At 42.3% G+C, this 21,614-nt stretch overlaps 1 protein-coding gene across 1 annotated transcript in view; it reads left to right on the top strand.

The window, feature by feature from the left end:
* Positions 1-21,614, top strand: part of ARHGAP10 (Rho GTPase activating protein 10) — a gene marked incomplete at its 5' end in the record, with an annotated part of 143,929 nt that extends 122,315 nt beyond the window's left edge. Inside the window, 3 exons of the mRNA XM_082281208.1 lie at positions 6,471-6,602; positions 13,849-13,940; positions 21,475-21,614. Of these exons, the coding sequence (XP_082137334.1) occupies positions 6,471-6,602; positions 13,849-13,940; positions 21,475-21,563 (313 nt within the window). The 3' untranslated portion in view covers positions 21,564-21,614. The remainder of the gene's footprint in view (positions 1-6,470; positions 6,603-13,848; positions 13,941-21,474) is intronic.

The raw sequence follows: 21,614 nt of genomic DNA, 5'->3' as shown, positions 1-21,614 counted from the left end.
TAAGTGATAGCTAAACTGGGTATATATACTTTGGTGGCTAATAAGTATACCTAAGCAAGTAAAGACAAAGTGTAATTTAAAGTCTTCTTATAATGAAGGAGGTGGTATTGCCAAAGTTGCAGTATCAGATGTGATGTAATTAAATTAAAAAGGGTGAGGGAAACTTTCTTTTGCAGCTGCTGTGGTTTGATTATAGAATTCACTTATGGAATCATTTATTGATGTGAGGCCTGTCCTATTCAGCCTTTCCCAGAGTTCTGGCTGTGATGGCAGCTCACCTCTGATGGATTAGTGCAGATTTCCCTTATTGCAATGACTGATTTGTCGAAAGGTGGATTACAAGTCATGTCCTAAAATACTGTGGGCTGCCTTATGTCTGTTTTCATTTGACCTCAGAATGAACCTAAAAGGCTGAACACTTGGTATTCTCTCGGCTCACTGTGTGTTGTAATTAATCTTCCTGAGGACCTCTTTCTGATAAGGAAAGATTTCTTGCTGTAACTGGGCCTTCGTTGTCACGAGATTGCTTTGTGCTTACAGTACAATGTCCTGTGCCAGGGCTTATCTACAGACCTTACAGACTTACCCCTCACAGTGCTGGGTTTTCAGAATTGGGTCAGTCTTACCTTTTTTGTTGGAAGTCCCCTACACTTACTGAGCAATCACTTCTTCATTCAAATTATGAAAACTAATGTCTTGTTCCTCAGCTGGAGAGTTCATTTTTGGGATTTGAGACTGCAGGGTGTTTGGGTCTCCCAGGGAGCTAGAACGTGGTGACTTTTAATGGTTGTTCTGGATGAAGTTACGATGCAGGATATGGAGTAGCCTTCCTCGAGATTATGCTGTCTGTCTGTTTATCTTGTCTGTTCTTCTTTCCCTCTCTAAGCCTTTGGGATTTTGCAATTGGAGGGGATGGAAAGCATTCCTGTCCCTCGAACATTTTCATTAGTGGGTAGGTGGGTGCCAGGCTCGTTAAAGCAATTACATTTCTGTGCTAAGAATAGTAAGATCCATAGTTTCCAAACTGAAATCCCACCTTGGATGCTTCTATAGGAGCATGCAAGGTACAGTCCTGACAGTCCAAATACCAAAGGTGCTCAAAGCCCAGAGGAGAAATGGAAGCACCAATGTAAATGGATTTTCAGGAACATGCAAGGGACTAAAGGAAGATGAACTAATTCAGTATTTTTTTCTCTTTTTATGGATTTTGCTTAATTGGGTCTCCTGACAGTAAAATATTCTGTTACCCAGCTCAGTGGTATATAAGTGCTACACTGTGGGCCTAGTTTTGGGGTTTTTGATATCCATAAAGACTTCCAAAATGGTGACAAGATCTGTGCTGTGCAGCATCCAGGGTCTTTGTGACCAAGCTGGGAAGAAGTTACTCATTCTTCATGAAATCTCAAGCTGTTCAAATTGCTGGTGAGCAAAGTGATGTTAAAAGAGCCATCAGATGGCAAGGGTGGGCAGAGATAGTGGTGTTCTGCACATAACAGAAGCCTTGGAGATAGTTATTAATTTTGTTTGACTGCTGAATGAATTCCCATCAGCCTTGTTATATCTACATCAGCAGACTGCATGTCTAGTCTCCTTAAAATGGTAATACTTTCTTTTTTGTACTTTCTGGCAGTGGTGGGAATTTGCAGTTTTACATAAATGATTAGTGACTTCGGTTTCACTGTCTTGAAAACTTTGTATAATATCTAATGTCATCATCCTATTTTATTCAAAGAAGGTGCTCTAGCAGCTGTTGGGTCATTGTGCTTATTCTGCAGTTAGTTTTTGTTTCAGCTGCCACCTCTCCAGTGACTCAGCACTTTGAGAGCAGGTTTAGTGGAGCAGGCACTTCTTTTTGTACCCTTTTGTTATGCAAGCAGAGCAAGAGCCCTCATTTTGCAGCTTCTTTGAGACAGGCATAATATAACTTAGTCATGTGGCTTGTACAAAACAGACCTTGCCATCTCCTTGGCTGCCAGTGAGCTTGACAGCAGCACGGCTCTGTGAGAACAGGGTAAATGGTGTGTGTGCCCAGGGCAGGGAGAGGTGTGGATGCAACCACTGGGATGAGCTAAAGTTTCCCTTTCTAAAATTTTCTTCTTACTTTTTTTTTTTTCTGTTATTTTATTTGCATGCTTCCAGGGATCACAGCCCTCTCATTGTTTGGGCTTTTTTTTCTGAAAGGAACAGCAGTGAGCTCTATGCTTATAGATGTGCATACTTCACTTTTGCTTTGTCTGAATTATCATTTAGAAATGCTTTAACTTGGGACAGCTGCTGTAGACATTAGCTTTGGATTTACCAGACTGGCGTGAAAGATCATTTCACTAATGTGTTAGCTGCTTCACTGAGACTTCGCAATCCGAGTTAACAAAAGCTCTATTTCAGTGCTGACTGATGTGCTCTGTATAAATGAGGGTTGAGGAATGCTGCGTGCATGTCACATACTTTAAATTTTGAGGATGGCGTTTCTTTTCAGGGGGAACACAGATGGGGAAATTTTGGCCTTCTGTTTGTCTCCAGCTTTGCTGTAGCTACAATTTCTAGAATTTTGGCCATGTATTTTTGTGCTCCCCACTCCCCAATGCACAGGGGCTTTCAGCGTGCAGGAAGACGTGTTGGAGGTCACTGTTGGATTGCATATAGAATCAGAAATAGCCAACACCCTTTGATACACACTGTCATTTTGTAATGAAACCTTTCAAGAACGCTTTCATTGAGTTTGTCAGCCAGACACTGCGATGCGACAGCCGTGGCGCTGCCAAACTTGTCTATGAAACAACCCTTTTTTTTCTCAAGAGTTGCAGTGTAGATTCTTTTCACAGACTCTCTTCCTTGCTCTCAAGATAAGAGGCTGCTCTTTAGCTGTGTTACCTTAGGAACCAGCCAGATAAACATCCAATAAAATCTTTTTTTCAGAAGTTTCTTTCTGAATATCAGTACAAAATCTCTAGCTTATTTTCAGTAAAGCCGTCCCCCCCCGCCCCCCTTTTCCCATCGTTCACTATGCTAGACAATAGCATTTTTTCCTCAAAGAGAGATGGTTATGTCAGCCTTTTTGGGTTTTTTTCCTACCCACAGGAAATGCATTGCCTTCATTTTAGCCTTAGGAGAAAGGATTTCTTCAACATACCTTCCTAAAGTTGAGATGCTATGTGATAACACAAGCAATACTTTCTAATATATCATCATTTTGATAAACAAGGTGTGCAAAGCTTTATAGCAAGGTAGCCTTGCTATGACAAGAACCTTTCCAAGGAACAAACAATAAAATCTAACCTTTTGTTGCTTACACGCCGCAACATTGGAAATTATTTTTCTTATTGAGTAAAGCCTTCTGTTTCAATAACAAGAATTAAGTGGTTCCTGAGGTAACCAAGTACAATAAATAAAAAGAACCCCTCACAACCAAATCCATAAATTCTAGAATGGGCTTAATAGTTAAAGCTATCAAATTTTTTTTTTCTTTCTTCTTAACATGATGAAGTTATTGCTATTGAAAAAATGTGTTGGTTTTTTTTGTCTCCTGCTGGATTGGTAGAGCATGATCTCTTGCTGGGTAACCAGCAGCCTAAAGTGACAGGCAAATTCTGCTGCAGTGCTTTCCCTACAGCTGAAAAGTATTAAGGGAATTCATCAAAAAAGTGGGGGAGGGAGCAGCCCAGCACTCCACATACCTGTACTTCTGGAGTGTTTTTCCACTAGAACTGTTGGAGTGGCTCAGAATTTGTAGAAAACCTGCCAATTTTAACATGCTTTTGTATAATCCTGTCTGGTAAAGGACAGTGTAGTCTTACTTGGTGATAGATTACACTTCTTGTTGAGTCTCTTTAACTTGAGAAATTAGCAGGCCATGGCATGGAGCTGAACATTTTATTTCATCTTCTTTTCCTTTATGTGCACACCTTTTCTCTTTTATTTTTCCCCCTCTTTCTTTCCTCTCCAAGTCTCAGCAAGAAACCATCTGGTATTTATTCCGAGTATTCTTATGAATGACCAATGCTTCCCTGGGTCAGAGGGTTCCTTTTGTGTCCTCTCTTTTCTGAGCATTGCTTTGAACTCATTAATTCTGTGTCTGAGGTGCAGGTGGTGTGTGTTGTTCTAGAGCTGATTGAGTAAATTGCAGAGATTAATAGGATGCATCTATCAATGAAATATTTAATAAATGCAAGGTTTAATAATCACTTGTTGAAAATTAAACCACACCTCTGAGGTGTGCACTAGAGAAGACCACTTGGTAGAATATTCTTGAATTATGAATAGTTTGCATTAAAGACATTTTAATACTCCTGTGGCAATATACTTGGAGTGTTATTTTTCTATTTTCAGTAGTTTTACAGGTTTCAGAAATGAGCCTAACACCAGTCTTAATCACAGAATCATGGAATTGCTTAGGTTGGAAGGGACCTTAAAGATCATCCCATTCCAACCCCCCTGCCATGAGACTGATTTGAATTTAATAAATAGGAGCACAAGGAAAATATTTTTTCTTTAAGCCTCAGGACTGTTTTAAGTAGAAGAGTTCAGTTTATGAAAGTAGGATACTTTTTTTAAATTCACTTTTGAAAAACTTTTGTGTTCACCTGCTGAGTTAAAATTAATTCTGCATGTAGACATCATGTGTGGGGAATGATGAAGAAATAATTCACTTTCTGGCAAACTTTGTAAACTTTACAGTACCACTGAGAACTGTTTTTTCCTCAGTATTTAGAGAAGATGATCCAAATGCTGGTGTTTATTTTTTTGGTTTGTCTCTGAATGAAGTCACTTTTAGCTGAAGGTTTTTGTTTTATTTGAGGAAAATTTTCAATTATTAGGTAAAAATGGGAGGAAGAGGACAACTTCAAGTAAAAGATGTTATTCTTAAATGTATGTCATTATTGGAAGATGAAAAAAATGGTGCAGTGGAAGATTCCCATGCAGAAAAGATGACTGGATATCCTCTTCCCAAAGTTAAGCATGAAATATGTTTCTAGTCAGCATAATCCACCTCATCATTCAGTTTAATACATATGATTCCTTCCCTTATTTGGTAAATGTGATAATTTTTAAAAGCAGACCATGTTTTGATAAACCCTTCTGGTTATGATTCCAGCACACTTAAGTTTCATTTTCACTAGTGGAATTAACTGAAGAATGCTCTTTTATAAACCGTGAATTCCAGTTTTTATTCAAATGTCATCTACCACATTTCCAAAGGAAAAGCCATTGTCTTATAATAAGGAATGTGACATTCACCCTTTTATAATGTACTAAATTTAAAAATTAATACTCAAAATGAATGTCTGCTTAACTATGTAATTGCTAGAATGACTATGAGATATCTTGGCTATGAGAACGAGTTTCTAAAAGTTGAATTTGATTGTAAATCATGTAATGCAAAGCAACAAATTGGGATCATTTCTTCTAGAAATTAAATATCCCAGTGTACAATAAGATTAAAATCAGCTATCTTAGTTACTTTTCCTGCTTTCTTTTATTAATTTTCAATGATAACTGGGCTGATTGTTGATCCCTCTTTTTGCTTGTGGTCAATCCATCTTTATTAGACCCCCACAAAAGCCTTCTTGACTGGATTCTTAGTTTTGGTGGTACTTTGCAGATTTATGCTGTCTAAGAGGTTAATCTTGGAGTAAGACAAAGTCATAAATGCTGTATTGGAAAGTCTGTACTTCTGAGCAATGATTGCTGTGTGTGAATGATTTTAATTCTGTTTCTGCTTAGAAACTGCTTGAAGTCCAGATTTTTATTCCAAAGACATGCTGACAGTCAGTGTTTGGACTATTTGTTGCTTTGTCCATGCAGTGAAAGAAAGCCTTCCAATGCTGGAACGCTTTAATTCTTTAAGGTGTGAAATTAGGAACGTCCTTTATGTTGGGGACAACTTTGTATGTTTACTAATAAAAGTTTTAAATTTTGCCTGCTATTTCTTCTCCTCTTGTGTCAACTTCGTGTTCAGCCACTAACTTCGTGTGTATTTGAGCAGTGTGTTGGTGAGGACAGCCACTGAGGCAGTGTTTGCATAGCTCTGTGAAGGAGATCTCAATCCAGAGCCAGCATCGTGATCCCAATGTTGTAATAACTGCAGCCTCTTTAGAAATCTTCCCAGTCATACATGCACTGAGGAGATTTTTAAATAGATTCGTCAAAACTTGTAAAGGCAGAGTGGCAGCTCAAATAATAGCCTGCTCTATGCAGTTTCACTTTGTCAATCTTTATTAGATAAGAAATAGGGAATTTTGCCTTTTTATTGCTTATGTCATGCATCTCAGGTAATTCTTCTTAGCTTAGGATGTAGGGCATGTAGGAGAAAGATTTCCAAGAGGAGTGCAGAATCATAGGATTGGCGTTTCTACAAAATCAGCTTGACAATATGATTTGGTTTGAAGTTGAAGATCTAACAAGTTGTCCCGTCATAAAGATTCAAATACTGTTCACATTGTTAATTCTGCCTTCAATATATTTCCTCTCAGCCCTGCTCAAAGCCGCCCGTCGATGGTCTCGTGGATGAACATTCCATCTGCTAACCCAGCTGCCACAAATGCTGCACTGCCCACTTTCTTCTTCCCCAACCCTGCCACTGGCACTGACAGAGCAGTGGAAAGGTACAGTGTGCACTTCAACTTTTGCTGGCTATTTATTTGCCTCCTTTTTCTGTATCTTTATAAAAGTAGTCTTCATGGCATGTGAATGATTATCTCAAACCAGGAAATGAAACCTTAGCCATTCTGACAGAATAAAGTACATGTTTACTGCATCTTATTTTTTCTTTGAGCACCTCCCTTGGTGGAAGGCACACAGGTTGAGCCAGTGGTTGTTTAATACAGGAGGGCTTTGTTTTGGGTGGACAATTCGTAATGTCTCTCTCTTGCAGTGTTTCTCTTAGAGTCTTTTAAAATACAGATTCTTTCTTTTTCCATAGCCACCTTTGCCAAATTGAGGCTTCTCATCCTAGCCTTCTTGCCTCTGAAAGACTTTCCTCTGTCTTTACCTTTCTCTGTGGTTTCATTCTTTTCTTTCACTCTTTTGTCCTTCTTCCTTCCATGTTGTTTTCCATGTTTGGAAATATTTTGAGTTTTTTCTGTGAAGGTCTTCATCATCTTAGCTTTTTCCTTCAAGTTTTGTAATATTTGGTTTTCTAATTAAAGTAGTGTCCTGGGTTGCAGTGTATTCTATTACCATCCTCATGAACTGTTGAAATCAGGTGGGGCAGTGTTTCCTTGCCTCCTCCCCCAGACTATCTTTCTGTTAACGGCCCAGCATTGTCCTGCCGCATGACTCAGAGATAACTCCCTCCGGACTATCATCTGTTAATGAGCCCAATCAACACCTGGCCTCATGACTCATTACCCCATTGTGAGATGCTCCACCCAGAGGGAGGAACCAAGCATTCCATCGTGGATATAATCTGGGACTCTGAACACCAGAGACAACCCTTTCCACTGGATTTCCAGAGGACAGGAGCTACACAGCCACCACTGGACTTTCTGAGGAAGAGCAGACCCCTTTACTACAGGATCACCGCTTCAGAGGACTGCAGCCACCATTCTAGCAGACTGCTACCACCACCCTGCCTAACAGGGACTCAGGTTGTATTTTGACTCTGTCAGTTTGAACCAGTGTTTTCTTTTACATTTTTTTCCTTTTCTTTAATTTCCATTAAATTGTTATTCTGACTTGGTGCCTCCCACTGGTTTGTTCTCCAACTAGTACATAATTTGGCGCCCAATGTGGGAACCTATTCACCATGGTACTCAGCTTGTCTACGTGGGTACTGTATCTTGCTCTCCATATTTTTTCTCACATGGGGAACTACCTGCCTGTTGTGTTACTCCTGTTAAAACCAGGGAATGGTATAAGAATTTCTTTATTGGTTTATTATGTCTATAGCATAATAACCTGTGAGGCGATTAATACCATTCAGAATATATACTCAGTTTTGTTTGGCTGTCCTAGTCTGGGCTCCTATGTCTGGGATCTCTTCAACAATCGCACCTAGCCCCTGGTGGGAGGAGTAGGGAGTGGTTTCTTCCAGCCTTTCAGGCCAGGCACAGCAGTTTTTGAAAATATTGAGTTCCCTCTGGATGTTAAGGATGGTGTAATCTTCTTGTCAGTTCTATTCTCTTTTTTCTCTATGGCCTGCATTGTGTACACCATGCTTAGAAACAAAACACTACTTAGTGTGGTGTAACGTCTGCTTGAGGAGGAGGTAAAAAGGAGCAGAGCAGCAAATACCATGTCTACACAGACTGTCACGCAGAAAGGAACCAAAAGCAAAGCAACCACATCCATTTCTACGCAGACCGTCACAGAGGAGAAAGGAACCAAAAGCAAAGCAACCACATCCATCTCTACGCAGACTGTCACAGAGGAGAAAGAAACCAAATGCAAAACAACAGCATCCATGTCTACGCAGACTGACTCAGAGGAGAAAGGAACCAAAAGCACTGTCAGCGTCCCCATGCAAACCATCACCGAACCAGAACAGCCTAAACCGATTGCAGTTGCCCCCGTTCAGAAGAAGAAATCAAAAAAGCAAATCAGTCCGCATAGTGACTGACGAGGATGCAGCAGGACCTTCGCATCCAGCAGAAGAGGCAGAGCCAGAGATCATCACTCGGTCGCTATCCCTGGGTGAGCTGCGCGACCTGCGAAGGGAATTCACCCACCAGACAAATGAGTCCATCCTGACCTGGCTGCTCCGCATCTGGGACGCTGCAGCCAATGACACCATTCTGGACAGAAGTGAGGCCAGGCAACTGGGATCTCTGTCCTGGGATGTGGTGATTGACCAGGGGATCAGGAGAACACAAGAAACTCTCAGCTTCTGGCAGCGACTGCTTACAAGTGTAAGGGACAGGTACCTTTGTAAAGAAGACCTCCAGGTGCACCAAGGAAAATGGAGCACAATGGAACAAGGTATCCGGTGCCTGAGGGAATTGGCTGTGCTGGAGATCATTTTCTCAGAAGACGAGAGATTTCCTAAGAGCCCAGATGGTGTCCAGTGCACATCACAGATGTGGTTGAGGTTCGCACGCCTTGGACCAGAGATGTACTCCTGTTACCTGGCAACGCTGCAATGGAGGGAAGGTGAGGACAGGGTGGACGTCTTGGTGAACAAACTGAGGATTTATGAGGACACAATCACAGCCCCGTTTCACACCCATGTCTCATCCATGGAAACAAGTCTTCCGGCTGAGCAAGTCCGGAGCTTGATTGAAGAAGGCCATCAGAAACTGGAAAAGGAACTTAAGGAAGAGATTTACCAGATCTCGCCAGAACCAACAAGAGTCTCTGCCATTAGGAGCCGGTGTCCCCCAACCAGGGAGAGAGGATACACCCCACAAGGTAACCTCTGGTTTTTCCTTCAGGAACATGGAGAAGACATGAGTAAGTGGGATGGAAAACCCACCTCCTCCTTAGCAGCTCGGGTACGTGAACTAAAAAGAGGGGCAACTACCACAAGAAGCGGCATCTAGAGTCAACACTGCTCTGGTCTCTCGCACACAGGACTCCAGACGGTACCGGAATGATAATATGACTGATCCTCTTGAAGGGACCTCAGGAACGTATTCACCGGAAGGGAGCAACACGTACCATGACCAGGAATAGAGGGGCCCTGTCTCTAGCCAGGTAGAGGAAAGGGAGAATCGGGTGTTTTGGACTGTGTGGGTCCGATGGCCTGGCACATCTGACCCACAAAAGTACACAGCTTTGGTTGACACAGGCGCTCAATGTACTCTGATGCCATCAAGGTATGTGGGAGCAGAACCAATTCCTATTTCTGGGGTGACAGGAGGATCCCAGCAGCTGACTGTACTGGAAGCTGAAGTGAGTTTAACTGGGAATGAGTGGCAGAAACACCCCATCGTGACTGGCCCGGAGGCCCCGTGCATTCTCGGCATAGACTATCTCAGAAATGGGTATTTCAAGGACCCAAAAGGACATCGTTGGGCTTTTGGGATAGCTGCTGTGGAGACAGAAGATATCAGACAACTGAGTACATTGCCTGGCCTCTCAGATGACCCCTCTGCCGTGGGACTGCTAAGAGTTGAAGAACGACAGGTGCCAATTGCCACAGCAACAGTGCACCGTCGGCAATACTGCACCGACAGAGACTCTGTGGTTCCTGTCCATGAGATGATTCGCAAACTGGAGAGCCAAGGGTGGTCAGCAAGGCCCATTCACCTTTCAACAGCCCTATATGGCCAGTGTGTAAGTCCAGCGGAGAATGGAGGCTGACGGTGGACTACCGTGGCCTGAATGAGGTCACGCCACCATTGAGCGCCGCTGTGCCGGACATGTTGGAACTTCAGTACGAGCTGGAGTCCAAAGCAGCAAAGTGGTACACCACTACTGACATTGCCAATGTCGTCTTCTCCATTCCTTTGGCAGCAGAATGCAGGCCCCAGTTTGCTTTCACCTGGAGGGGGTGTGCAATACACCTGGAACCGACTGCCCCAGGGGTGGAAGCACAGTCCCACCATTTGCCACGGACTGATCCAGACTGCATTGAAAAAGGGTGAGGCTCCAGAAATCTGCAATACATCGATGACATCATCGTGTGGGGAAACACAGCAAAGGAAGTGTTTGAGAAAGGAGAGAAAATCATCCAGATTCTCCTGGAAGCTGGCTTTGCCATCAAAAGGAGCAAAGTCAAGGGACCTGCCCGAGAGATCCAGTTCCTGGGAGTAAAGTGGCAAGATGGACGATGTCAGATTCCCACTGAGGTCATCAATAAGATCACTGCGATGTCTCCACCGACCAGCAAGAAGGAAACACAAGCTTTCCTAGGCGCCATAGGTTTCTGGAGAATGCACATTCCTGAGTACAGCCAGATCGTGAGCCCTCTCTACCTGGTTACCCGCAAGAAGAACGATTTCCACTGGGGCCCTGAACAGCAGCAAGCCTTCGCCCAGATCAAGCAGGAAATTGCTCATGCGGTAGCCCTTGGCCCAGTCAGGACAGGACCAGAGGTGAAGAACGTGCTCTACTCTGCAGCCGGGAGCCATGGTCTGTCCTGGAGCCTCTGGCAGAAGGTGCCTGGTGAGACTCGGGGCTGACCACTGGGATTCTGGAGCCGAAGCTACAGAGGGTCTGAAGCCAACTACACTCCCACAGAGAAGGAAATCTTGGCCGCCTATGAAGGAGTCCAAGCTGCCTCAGAGGTAATAGGCACTGAAGCACAGTTGCTTCTGGCACCCTGACTACTGGTGCTGGGTTGGATGTTCAAGGGAAAGGTTCCTTCCACACATCACGCCACCGACACCACATGGAGCAAATGGATTGCTCTCATCACACAGCGTGCCCGTATTGGAAACCCGAATAGCCCTGGGATTCTGGAAATTATAACAAACTGGCCTGAAGATGAGACTTTTGGATTATCTTCTGAAGAAGAGGAAGAGCAAGTGACTCGTGCTGAGGAAGCCCCACCATATAATGAGCTACTGGAGACTGAAAGACGTTATGCCCTCTTCACTGATGGTTCCTGCCAAATTGTAGGCGCTAACCGGAAGTGGAAAGCTGCAGTATGGAGCCCCACATGACGAGTTGCACAAGCTACCGAGGGACAAGGTGGATCGAGTCAGGTTGCAGAGCTTAAAGCCGTCCAGCTGGCTTTGGATATTGCTGAATGAGAGAAGTGGCTGAGGCTCTATCTCTACACCGACTCATGGATGGTAGCTAATGCTCTGTGGGGATGGCTGGATCGCTGGAGAAAGGCCAACTGGCAGCACAGAGGGAAACCCATCTGGGCCGCTGAGATTTGGCAGGACATCGCCGCCCGAGTAGAGAAGCTGACCGTGAAGGTTCGACATGTGGATGCGCACGTACCCAAGAGTCGGGCTAATGAAGAGCATCGCAACAACGAGCAGGTGGACCGAGCTGCTAAGGTGAAAGTATCACAGGTGGATCTGGACTGGCAGCACAAGGGAGAATTATTCCTAGCTCGTTGGGCCCATGATGCCTCTGGTCATCAGGGGAGAGATGCAACATACTGATGGGCCCGTGACCGAGGGGTGGACCTTACCATGGACAGCATCTCACAGGTCATCCACAGTTGTGAGACCTGTGCTGCAATCAAACAGGCCAAGCGGGTGAAGCCTCTGTGGTACGGTGGACGATGGTCAAAGTACAGGTATGGGGAAGCCTGGCAGGTTGATTACATCACCCTTCCCCAAACCCGCCAAGGCAAGCGCTACGTGTTGACCATGGTTGAAGCAACCACTGGATGGCTGGAGACCTACCCTGTGCCTCATGCTACAGCCCGGAACACCATCTTGGGCCTGGAAAAGCAAGTCCTGTGGAGACATGGCACCCCTGAGAGGATCGAGTCAGACAATGGGACTCATTTTAAGAACAGCCTTATAAACACCTGGGCCAGAGAACACGTTATTGAATGGATATATCATATTCCTTATCATGCACCAGCTGCCAGAAAAGCTGAACGCTCCAGTGGACTACTTAAAACCACCCTAAAGGCACTTGGTGGGGGGACGTTCAAAAATTGGGAAGTGAACTTAGCAAAGGCCACCTGGATGGTCAATACCCGAGGGTCCATCAATCAAGCTGGTCCCGCCGAGTCTGAACCCTTGCACACAGTGGATGGAGATAGAGTCCCTATGGTACATCTGAGAGGTATTTTAGGAAAGACTGTTTGGATTAATCCCACCTCAGGCAAAGACAAACCCATCCGTGGGATTGTCTTTGCTCAAGGACCGGGTTGCACTTGGTGGGTAATGCAGAAAGATGGGGAAACCCGTTGTGTACCACAAGGAGACCTAATCTTAGGTGAGAATGGTGTGTAGGGTTTCATTATATATATATGTATGTGTGTTTAGAGTTTAAGGACGGTATTGATTTGGGATGATGTAGATGGTAATAGAATAAGGGGTGAATAATGTCCTGGGTTGCAGTGTATTCTATTACCATCCTCATGAACTGTTGAAATCAGGTGGGGCAGTGTTTCCTTGCCTCCTCCCCCCAGACTATCTTTCTGTTAATGGCCCATCATTGTCCTGCCGCATGACTCAGAGATAACTCCCTCTGGACTATCTTCTGTTAATGAGCCCAATCAACACTTGGCCTCATGACTCATTACCCCATTGTGAGATGCTCCACCCAGAGGGAGGAACCAAGCATCCCAGTGTGGATATAATCTGGGACTCTGAACACCAGAGACAACCCTTTCCACTGGATTTCCAGAGGACAGGAGCTACACAGCCACCACTGGACTTTCTGAGGAAGAGCAGACCCCTTTACTACAGGATCACCGCTTCAGAGGACTGCAGCCACCATTCTAGCAGACTGCTACCACCACCCTGCCTAACAGGGACTCAGGTTGTATTTTGACTCTGTCAGTTTGAACCAGTGTTTTCTTTTACATTTTTTTCCTTTTCTTTAATTTCCATTAAATTGTTATTCTGACTTGGTGCCTCCCACTGGTTTGTTCTCCAACTAGTACAAGTAGTAGGGTATATTCACAAATTCTTCCCAACACTTGATAACAAAATCCTTTTTCTTATTATGGCTGAATTTTTGAAGTATAATATGCTCTGCCTGTTATTGAGTTCATTGCTGACTGGCACTTGAAAAAAATTTAACTGTAGTTGAAAGTCAAGTTTGTCATAAAAATAAGTGTGCAGAAAGTTGGGAGTATGATATTCAGAAATGCCAACAGTAAGCTGTGAAGCTTCAGCTTTGGCTGTGTGCATGAATTATAAGCCTGTAATGATGCATGTGAGATTGTGTTTAAAGTTTTAGTCATCTCCAAATGTGAATGGAGAGAGGATGGTTGAGAGAGTGTCTTCATAATAGTAAAAAGTTGCTATAATTCATAATTTCATTTTTCAGTGTTGCCCACCGAAAAGCAAGAGCAGTTTATCCATGTGAAGCAGAACACAGCTCTGAATTGTCATTTCAGATAGGAGCAATATTTGAAGATGGTAAGTACTGCTTGCGTAAATATAAAGCAATGAAAAACAAATAGACAAAACTGCTAAAATGGCTTTGGATAAAAATACAAGCCTGACTGTTATTCTGCCAGCATTGCTGATGGCACACAGTTGGTGATGGAGATATTTTCTGGTATGAAGAAGCTACTTAACATATCCTTAGCACTGTGAGGCAATGCTTTTGATTTTGGGTGAATAGACTCTTTGAATTGGTATAGTTTTTGAGCGTCATTTAAATGTGTTGTAGTACCAAAAAAAAGGTTATTCAGTAAAAGAAGAGAACACCTTGGCCAGTGAAACTGAATTTTTTAAAATGTGAACTCTTGTTGTAAAATAACACATGGGTTTTCTTTTAAAGAAAAAAAAAAATCTGTTTAAGGATTTTCAAGCAAACAGAGTGCCAGGTAAATCAGGTGAACAATGGAGGAAAAAGACATTTTTAATGTGTTTTTACTGATTTAGATCAAGGTTTGCATTAGTCTGTGCATGTACTTGTAGAAAAAGGAATATTCACTGAGGTGCAGAATGAAGAACTGTGTTTAATGATTTCTATGGATCCAAATGTAGCACTACATATGAACATCCAGAAGGTGATTCCTGTGCTCAAGACTGTGTTCTCAGTGAGCTTCCATGGATCTACCCTTCAGCAAGTGCACAGGGACTTCAAACTGATAGGAAAGGTTTTAGTTTTCAAACCTTTTGCCAATGACTACTGTAATACAAATTCTGAAGATGCAGAATGGGAAGTTCAGCAAAATCTTTTTTTTTTTTTTTTTTTTATAGTATGTATAATAGGATATTCTTGTCCTCTGTCTCCTCCCAAACAAGTAAACAGCAAGCTTGGTCCAGACTTCAGTTCTGCCTTTTTTTTCAACATAAAGTGGTCTGGTGTCCCCACTAGGTTCTTCCCTACCAGCACCCACTGTACAAAATCATTCTTGATGTTTCCTATTAGAGCTGCCTTGCAGGCAAATCATGTCTGAATCAAGTTAGGTGGGAAATCTTTTAAAGATGAATTAGCGAAGTGATTGCTCTTTTTAAAGTCCTTAACACCAGCTATTTTAATTTAAGTTTTTTAAAACATGACTGATAGGGATCTTCAGCAGACATAAAACTGTGTATAAGAAAGAAAATCTAGTGCATGGTGGAAAAGCTATGATGTCTGGGAAGGCATTTCTGATGCAGAACAGCAAGGGTTGTGTTGGCACGGGGCAAGAAAGTCTTCCAAGAAGCAGTTCCTTGTGTGTCGTGTTTTTGCATGAGAGCAATGTTAAGATTCTCTCCTTGTATAATGAGAACTCAAGAAGTGGTGGCAAAGTCCCCGTGATTTGGTGCAATGCAGCCTCAGTTGAGTTTTTCAGCTGGAGAGTAGGATTGTCCCAGAACAAGTATGGAATTTGACTCTGGCATCTGTGGAGAAATGTTTCAACTGTAACTTTTTCCATATCCTCAGACAAGTAATGTTTGAAGCTTGGGGAAAAGGTTGCATGGATTGCAGTTGGAAAACTTAATTGCAGATTTCCAATGGCAAAGCTCACATTTCCTTAAACACGTTTGTTTTCATTTATTCCGCTGTATCCTGGTTATTTCACAAGCGTTGTCCATGTCCTGCAGGGCTGTCACCCTCAGGTAGGCTGTGGATTGGCAGAAAAAAATGGGGAGAGCATGCAAGTAATAAGGCAGTAACTGGGTGTATGTAAAAACCTAATGGTCATTTCATAATGTTTCCCAGTAGGTTTTGTCACAGATGGCTCTTTTCATGCCAAATGCAGACCGATCTCCACATTTGAAACCTCTTAAGTGCCTCAACATTGGCCTTTTCTTTTTGTAACAGGCACCCCCATGTCTGTGCTGAAATCAGATTCCAGTGAATCAATTCAGGTTCTTTAGTTACTCAATTTAAATTCCCATATGCCCTAATAAAGCCCCCAAATGAAGAATTAAAGTAATAATACATCAATTCTGCAGCTCTACCAATAACCTTAACTATCAAAGTGACAACGCATCAATCAAGTTGACATACAGCTAGTATCAACCATTAAAGTAACTGTTAAATTAATGTCTACTAAAAAGTGCTGCTTCCATTAGTGAAGGTTTTATCCATCTCTCCTTTCTCCACCTGGCCTGTCTCACTTTCTAATCCTGTCTCTTTTCTTCCCTTTTTCTTTCCTCGCTTTTCTGCTTTGTTTCCTTTTTCCTGTTTCCTTCCCTGTTCTTGGTTTGTCTTTCTTGGTCCATAGATGTTGATTGCAATGGTTCTCTCTCACCTGTCATTATTCTGGATGAATTTTTCTGGCTGCTCCAGCCTCAGACAGGATAATGGCATTTAGGGAAGTAGTCTTGCACCTGTCAGAGCTGCTAAATGTAATACTGGTGCAAGAAGGTGAGTTTAACCTTTGCTCCCATCTCCATTTTCTGTTTCTGAATGGGGGAAAAAAAAATCTGTCTCAGTCTGCCAAGGTTAGATTTGCTAATATTTTAAATTAAGCTTTGCATCACCTGATAGGAATCTGTAGAGCACCTTAGCATTTTCACATTCAGGTGTTTTCACTGTGCTTCCCCAAAACCCACAGTTTTTCCATTAAAGTGCCATAGAATATAAATGCTAAGGCACCATCTGGTAAGTTAAAAAGAAAAGGCAAAGTTTTCTATTTAATTGAATTGTGTAAGAAAATAAATAATGTAATCTGAACAATATCCACTGGATTTTTTTTTTTAAATCTTCAATTCAATTTGCCTTAGGCTGTGCCAATATTTTTATTTCCCAGTTGTTACAGGCTATATTATTGACAGCACATAACAATATAATTTAAGTGGTTGGAGGCAAAGCTTGAAGAGTTTGCAGCTGGATAAGGGCACATATGGGAAGAAGCAGAGTAGGATCTGAGATTGAGAGAGACATATGCTGGCTGTGTATGTCTGTTGTTGTTGAGGCAGATATTCCCAATAATCAGGGAAAGAATAATCAGACTGCCTGGCACTGAAATTTTGCCAGTCTTGGAGCCAAGTGTTACTAAATTTCTGGTTCTAGAAAGAGACTTCTTAAAAGTCAGTAAATGGGAATTTCACTTTGGAGAAGTGTTTCAGATAGTTTAAATGGTGTTTACACAATAAAAATTCCTTGGCAGTACTGCTAGCAGGAAGGCTTCCTGAAAACTTGTCAAGATAGCTCTTATCCAGGCTTTTTACAATTTTTAAAATCCGATTTTAGGGGAGAGAAAACATGAGGAAAACTGAGAGAGTGTTTTGTTCCCTAGGAGAAGTGGGGTAACCAGCATCCCCACCAAGTATAAAAGGGGACACAAAAAGCCTCATTCACACAGCCATTGTCATCCCCATCTCTCTCTCCCACAGTAACAAAGTGCCAGCCTCAGTTAATGTCCCTGTTTTTTTGCCTCCAAGGCACTCTCTACCCTCTAATTCATGCTGTGGCTTCTGAACTGTCTTTATGGTCCTCACCAATCAAGGATTTACATCCAAGAGAAGTGGTACTCCCAAAATACTGTATTGCACTGTATGTGCAAATGGTTCTTTTGCTGAGGTAAAAATGGGGATAGAGCCACTTCTTGGTGTACCTTTCATCTGTGGATTTCAGAGCACTTGGAAACATTCATGGGGAGAAGACCCCCTGACTCCTAGCCCTGTGTTCTGTCCACAAGATCATTCTGCTTCTCACAGAATAATTAAGGGAACGGCAAGTTTTGAAATTTCAAATTCCAGGCTAACCCTAAGCATGCTAAGTATTTCTGTATTTCTGTGATCAACTCAGCCCAGAGGGATTGTTGCAAAAACCCAGAGGGATTTCTAAACACAGAGGGCTTGCAAGCACATTTGATTGCTTTAAGTGAATTTCCTGATGAAAAATTGGCCAGCATCATCGAGTTCTATGGAAGTGAGTTCTAGTGCTCTAGTGGTTTTAGCAGTGAGGGTTCCATTGCCCTCAGTAATCCTCATTTATGTTGCTTTTTGAGGTTTTTACTCTGATTGACAGACCATGAGAAAGGGAGGCTCTCTTGTGCCAGGCACCACGTAGGTTAGATTTGCTCCCAAAACAGCCAGTTTCCACGAAGATGTGGAAATCAGTGTGAATCAGTGTCTGATTCAGTCTTGCTGAAGTTAGTGGCACCCAGGCAGTGAACTAATACTGCTGAGGAAGTGAGTCTTGCTCTCGTTGTGGTTGAGACCTGTGAAACTTTTGAGTTGCCAGAGCAGAGCAAAGTCTGCTTATAGCACTGGGTCTCTGGGAAGAGCTGCTAGCCTTATTTGCATTTAGAAAATAATAACATTGGCAATATCCAAGCTATTTCCTATGGGGAATACAGAAAAGTAAGAACTAATGCTGCAAATGCAAAGTTGACCTGATGGTGTTTCTTGATTAGAAATCAGAAGATCTCACTGCAAGTTGCAAGTCTGTAGATTTTGTTGGCCCATTTTAGTTGGGGTGGTTGTTCCATAGCACTTGCTGTCATCCAGATGTTCAGACATCCTCCTTCCCTGCACTCGTCCTCCATGAGTGAGGCTGCTGAAATGGTCTTGCAGCAGGTACTGAGAAAGTCACTGTCCCACTCTGAGCTCTCAATTTAGCTGCTATTTCCACTGTCCTAAGAGGTGATGGCTTTTAGTGGTGGTTCTGTGGTTGGCCTTGTTGTGCGGTCTTGCTGTACACTCATTAAATCTTGCTGAAAATATTTAATGTTTAGTTCTCTGCTCTGTATCTTTTTTACTACAAGTATTTTCCCCTCCTGTCCCTTGCCAAGAAGAGCCTTAGTCCTATGGGATGATTGCTCTAGTAATGAGTTGTAGGTTTTAAGGCCAAGTGTGTAGTTTCTGCAGCAAGGTATTTTTAAATGAGGCAGGCCTCAGAAAGCATTAAGAACTGTAATCGTTGTTGATGGAGAAGAAATGACAGAAAGGGGACACTACAGAAGTCTTCTGTTGAGCAGGTTATTTTTTCACAAACAGGCTGTGTCATGGGTTTAAGAAGAGCTGTGCACGATAGGGGAATGGGGTTTGTGTGGTTAAGTGGTTTTGATTTTAAAGGAATGCATGCTGTTGTATGCTGTACTTCAGAAATGGATTAGCAAGGAAAACAGGATCACTGGAGCTTAAAGCAGCTTTACATTTGGATGGCACCCTCATTACTATCATTTGCCCCACAGAAGCAGTCAGTGATGTACACAGGTATCTTAGCCCTTCTTGCACAAGGTGATTGGAGCGGGGACAGAAGCCTTCCCTGCTGTGACAGTCACCACAGCTGCTGAACATTAGGAATTATTTTTTGCTGTCTTTTTTTTTTTTTCTTTAAATGCAAATCTCTAGAAATGGTGGCCTTAGGTGTTGTTGAGTGATAATTCCTTCTTCAGTCTTCCTAGAGTCTAAAAGAACTGTCTGCCAACAAGTGGTGCCCTGAGCTGTGTAATGTACATGTGCAATATTTAATTTCCCAAGCCCAGAGCTCAGTTGTACCAGCTATGTCTCATCTTCTGGGGTGAAAATGGTGTTTGCCACTCAAACCCAGCTGCTGGGTGCAGAGTTCACCATTATCTTATCAAACTTGCTTACAAAATATTTCTTTGGAAGTTTACTGTTGTGTTGCATGGTGTTGATTAAGCATAGTTTGAGCATTTCCTCCCCTGGGTAAATTTTATGTAAATTTTAATTCCAGTGCGATTCCTTCAGATGAGGGCTCCCCTCAGTTTGAGCAGGCCTTTGATTTATAGACACTCACATGTCAGTGCTGTCTACCCTCTTTCTGGAAATAAGGGTTAAGTACCAGAGGACAGGTAGAAATTCCCTGCTTCCAGGTTTTCTAGTTGTTTTCCTTCCTAATCTGTCCTTTTTTTTGGAGTTTGTTTCCTGTGATACAGGTATGCTCTGTAGGTATGGGAGACCTCAGGGAGGGGTTTGGCTGGCTGCTGGTGTGTTTGCTGGAAATGTAGAATTACAGCTTCTGGAGGGAGGTTTGTGGTGGTGTCAGCCATGCAGTTTTAAATGCATGTGTACTCTGTAATTGTGGAATAGAAATGACAAAGGGAGAGGAGGGCCTGCTAATTACTAATGGTAATGTAAGTTACTGTGTGAGCACAGATCCTAAAAGGTAATTTTCTATGCACGTTTCTCCTCTGGAATCTTTCTGTTGAACAGATTTATTACAAATATAAGCCCAGACTTTTGTGCAGAATCTAAATGATCACTATCGTTTGAAAGCAGTTTTGTTTTCTGGGTTCCTTGGAGTTACAGCTGTTGTTTAAAGCGTGGTTTCTGAGCACAGCTGTCTGACAATAATAGGACACAAGGAAAAACCAAAGGAAAGTATGATTTTAAGTGCTCAAATTTAGAGCCTTAAAATGCTTTTGGAAGTGAGACTTAACATGCTGCTCTCTCTTAACTGTTATTTCCCTGATATGTAGAAGGCTACAAATATCACATTTCCCAATATGTTAATGTGTTTTAAATAAAGCACTGACATGGCTGGCAGCATGTTTCAGCATTTGTCTGATGTCTTCCCTAAATACTGTCTGTCTCAGAAGCACTGCGAGGATAAATTAATACGGTAGAAAATGTCGTAGGTTGCTAAAAAGTGTGGGATTTTACAGTTACATAGGTAAATAGGTACCTGTATTACATCCTTAAAAGACACCTCAGAGGGGAATTTGAGGACTTTTTAGTCTGTTTTCCAAAGAAAGGAGGCTTATGCTTCTTTTTTAACTTCCTGTCAAATGTGGTCAAAATACATATACAGGAAGTCAGATTTCATTAGTTCTGTTGCTCTCAGAGTAACTTCTGGGGCATTGAGAGTCCAAGCTGAAATATTTATTATTTTAAATTCATGGATACTCTTGCATAAACTTTGTGATCAGCAGTGGTTAAACACTTAGGATGGCACAAGGAGCTGTTCAAGCCTTTGCTTTGTGTTTTTGAATTGGACTATGGATTTGAATTTCAGAGAGAGGGTTTAATCAGAAGAATGATTCAGATTTTGTCCACTAGTCACTTCTAATACCAGCTCTATTCTGAGGAGATGATACTTGGAGTGACATCTAGCTCATTTCTATTTCCCCTACAATCCTTCCCATGCTTACTTTTCATGCCAAGTAAGGTCCTATGCTGTGGTGCTGTGGCTCTGAGCTTCCAGATTCATCACCTCTGCTCAAGACAGGTGTCTGCTCTTGTTTTGCCCCATCTACTGAAAGTGTTTTCCACTGTTTGATACTAATTCTGACTTTTCCCCTAAGGCACAGATTTTTCTGTTTTATATATCTGTCCTAATCTCTGTTAACCATTTCCTTAATGAAGTCTCCTGCACCTAAAAGCTATTTTACCATGTACACTTTGCAGAAGTATATTATGAAGTATTTAAGTCAAGTTAATAATCCTCTTTATCTTTCTTAGATTCTTAAACTGGTCATTGCAGATGATGGGATGTTTTTTATGGATGCTTTGCCTGGTGTCATGGAGCTAAAGCTGCAAAGTACGAATTCAAACATAAAAAGATGCAGTAATTTTCTTTCCTTTTCTTTTGCAGTGCAATTTTCCAGAGAGCCAGGATGGCTAGAAGGCACATTAAATGGCAAGAGAGGACTTATTCCACAAAATTACGTTCAGTTTTTATAGCTTTGTGCATTGAACGCCAAGAAGGTGTACATGGTATCCATGGATTTTTGT

This window comes from Coloeus monedula, assembly GCF_965178545.1.
Source record: "Coloeus monedula genome assembly, chromosome: 5".
Lineage (NCBI taxonomy): Eukaryota > Metazoa > Chordata > Aves > Passeriformes > Corvidae > Coloeus > Coloeus monedula.
Note: the sequence above shows the minus strand (reverse complement) of the source record. Positions and strands in the feature narration are given on the sequence as shown.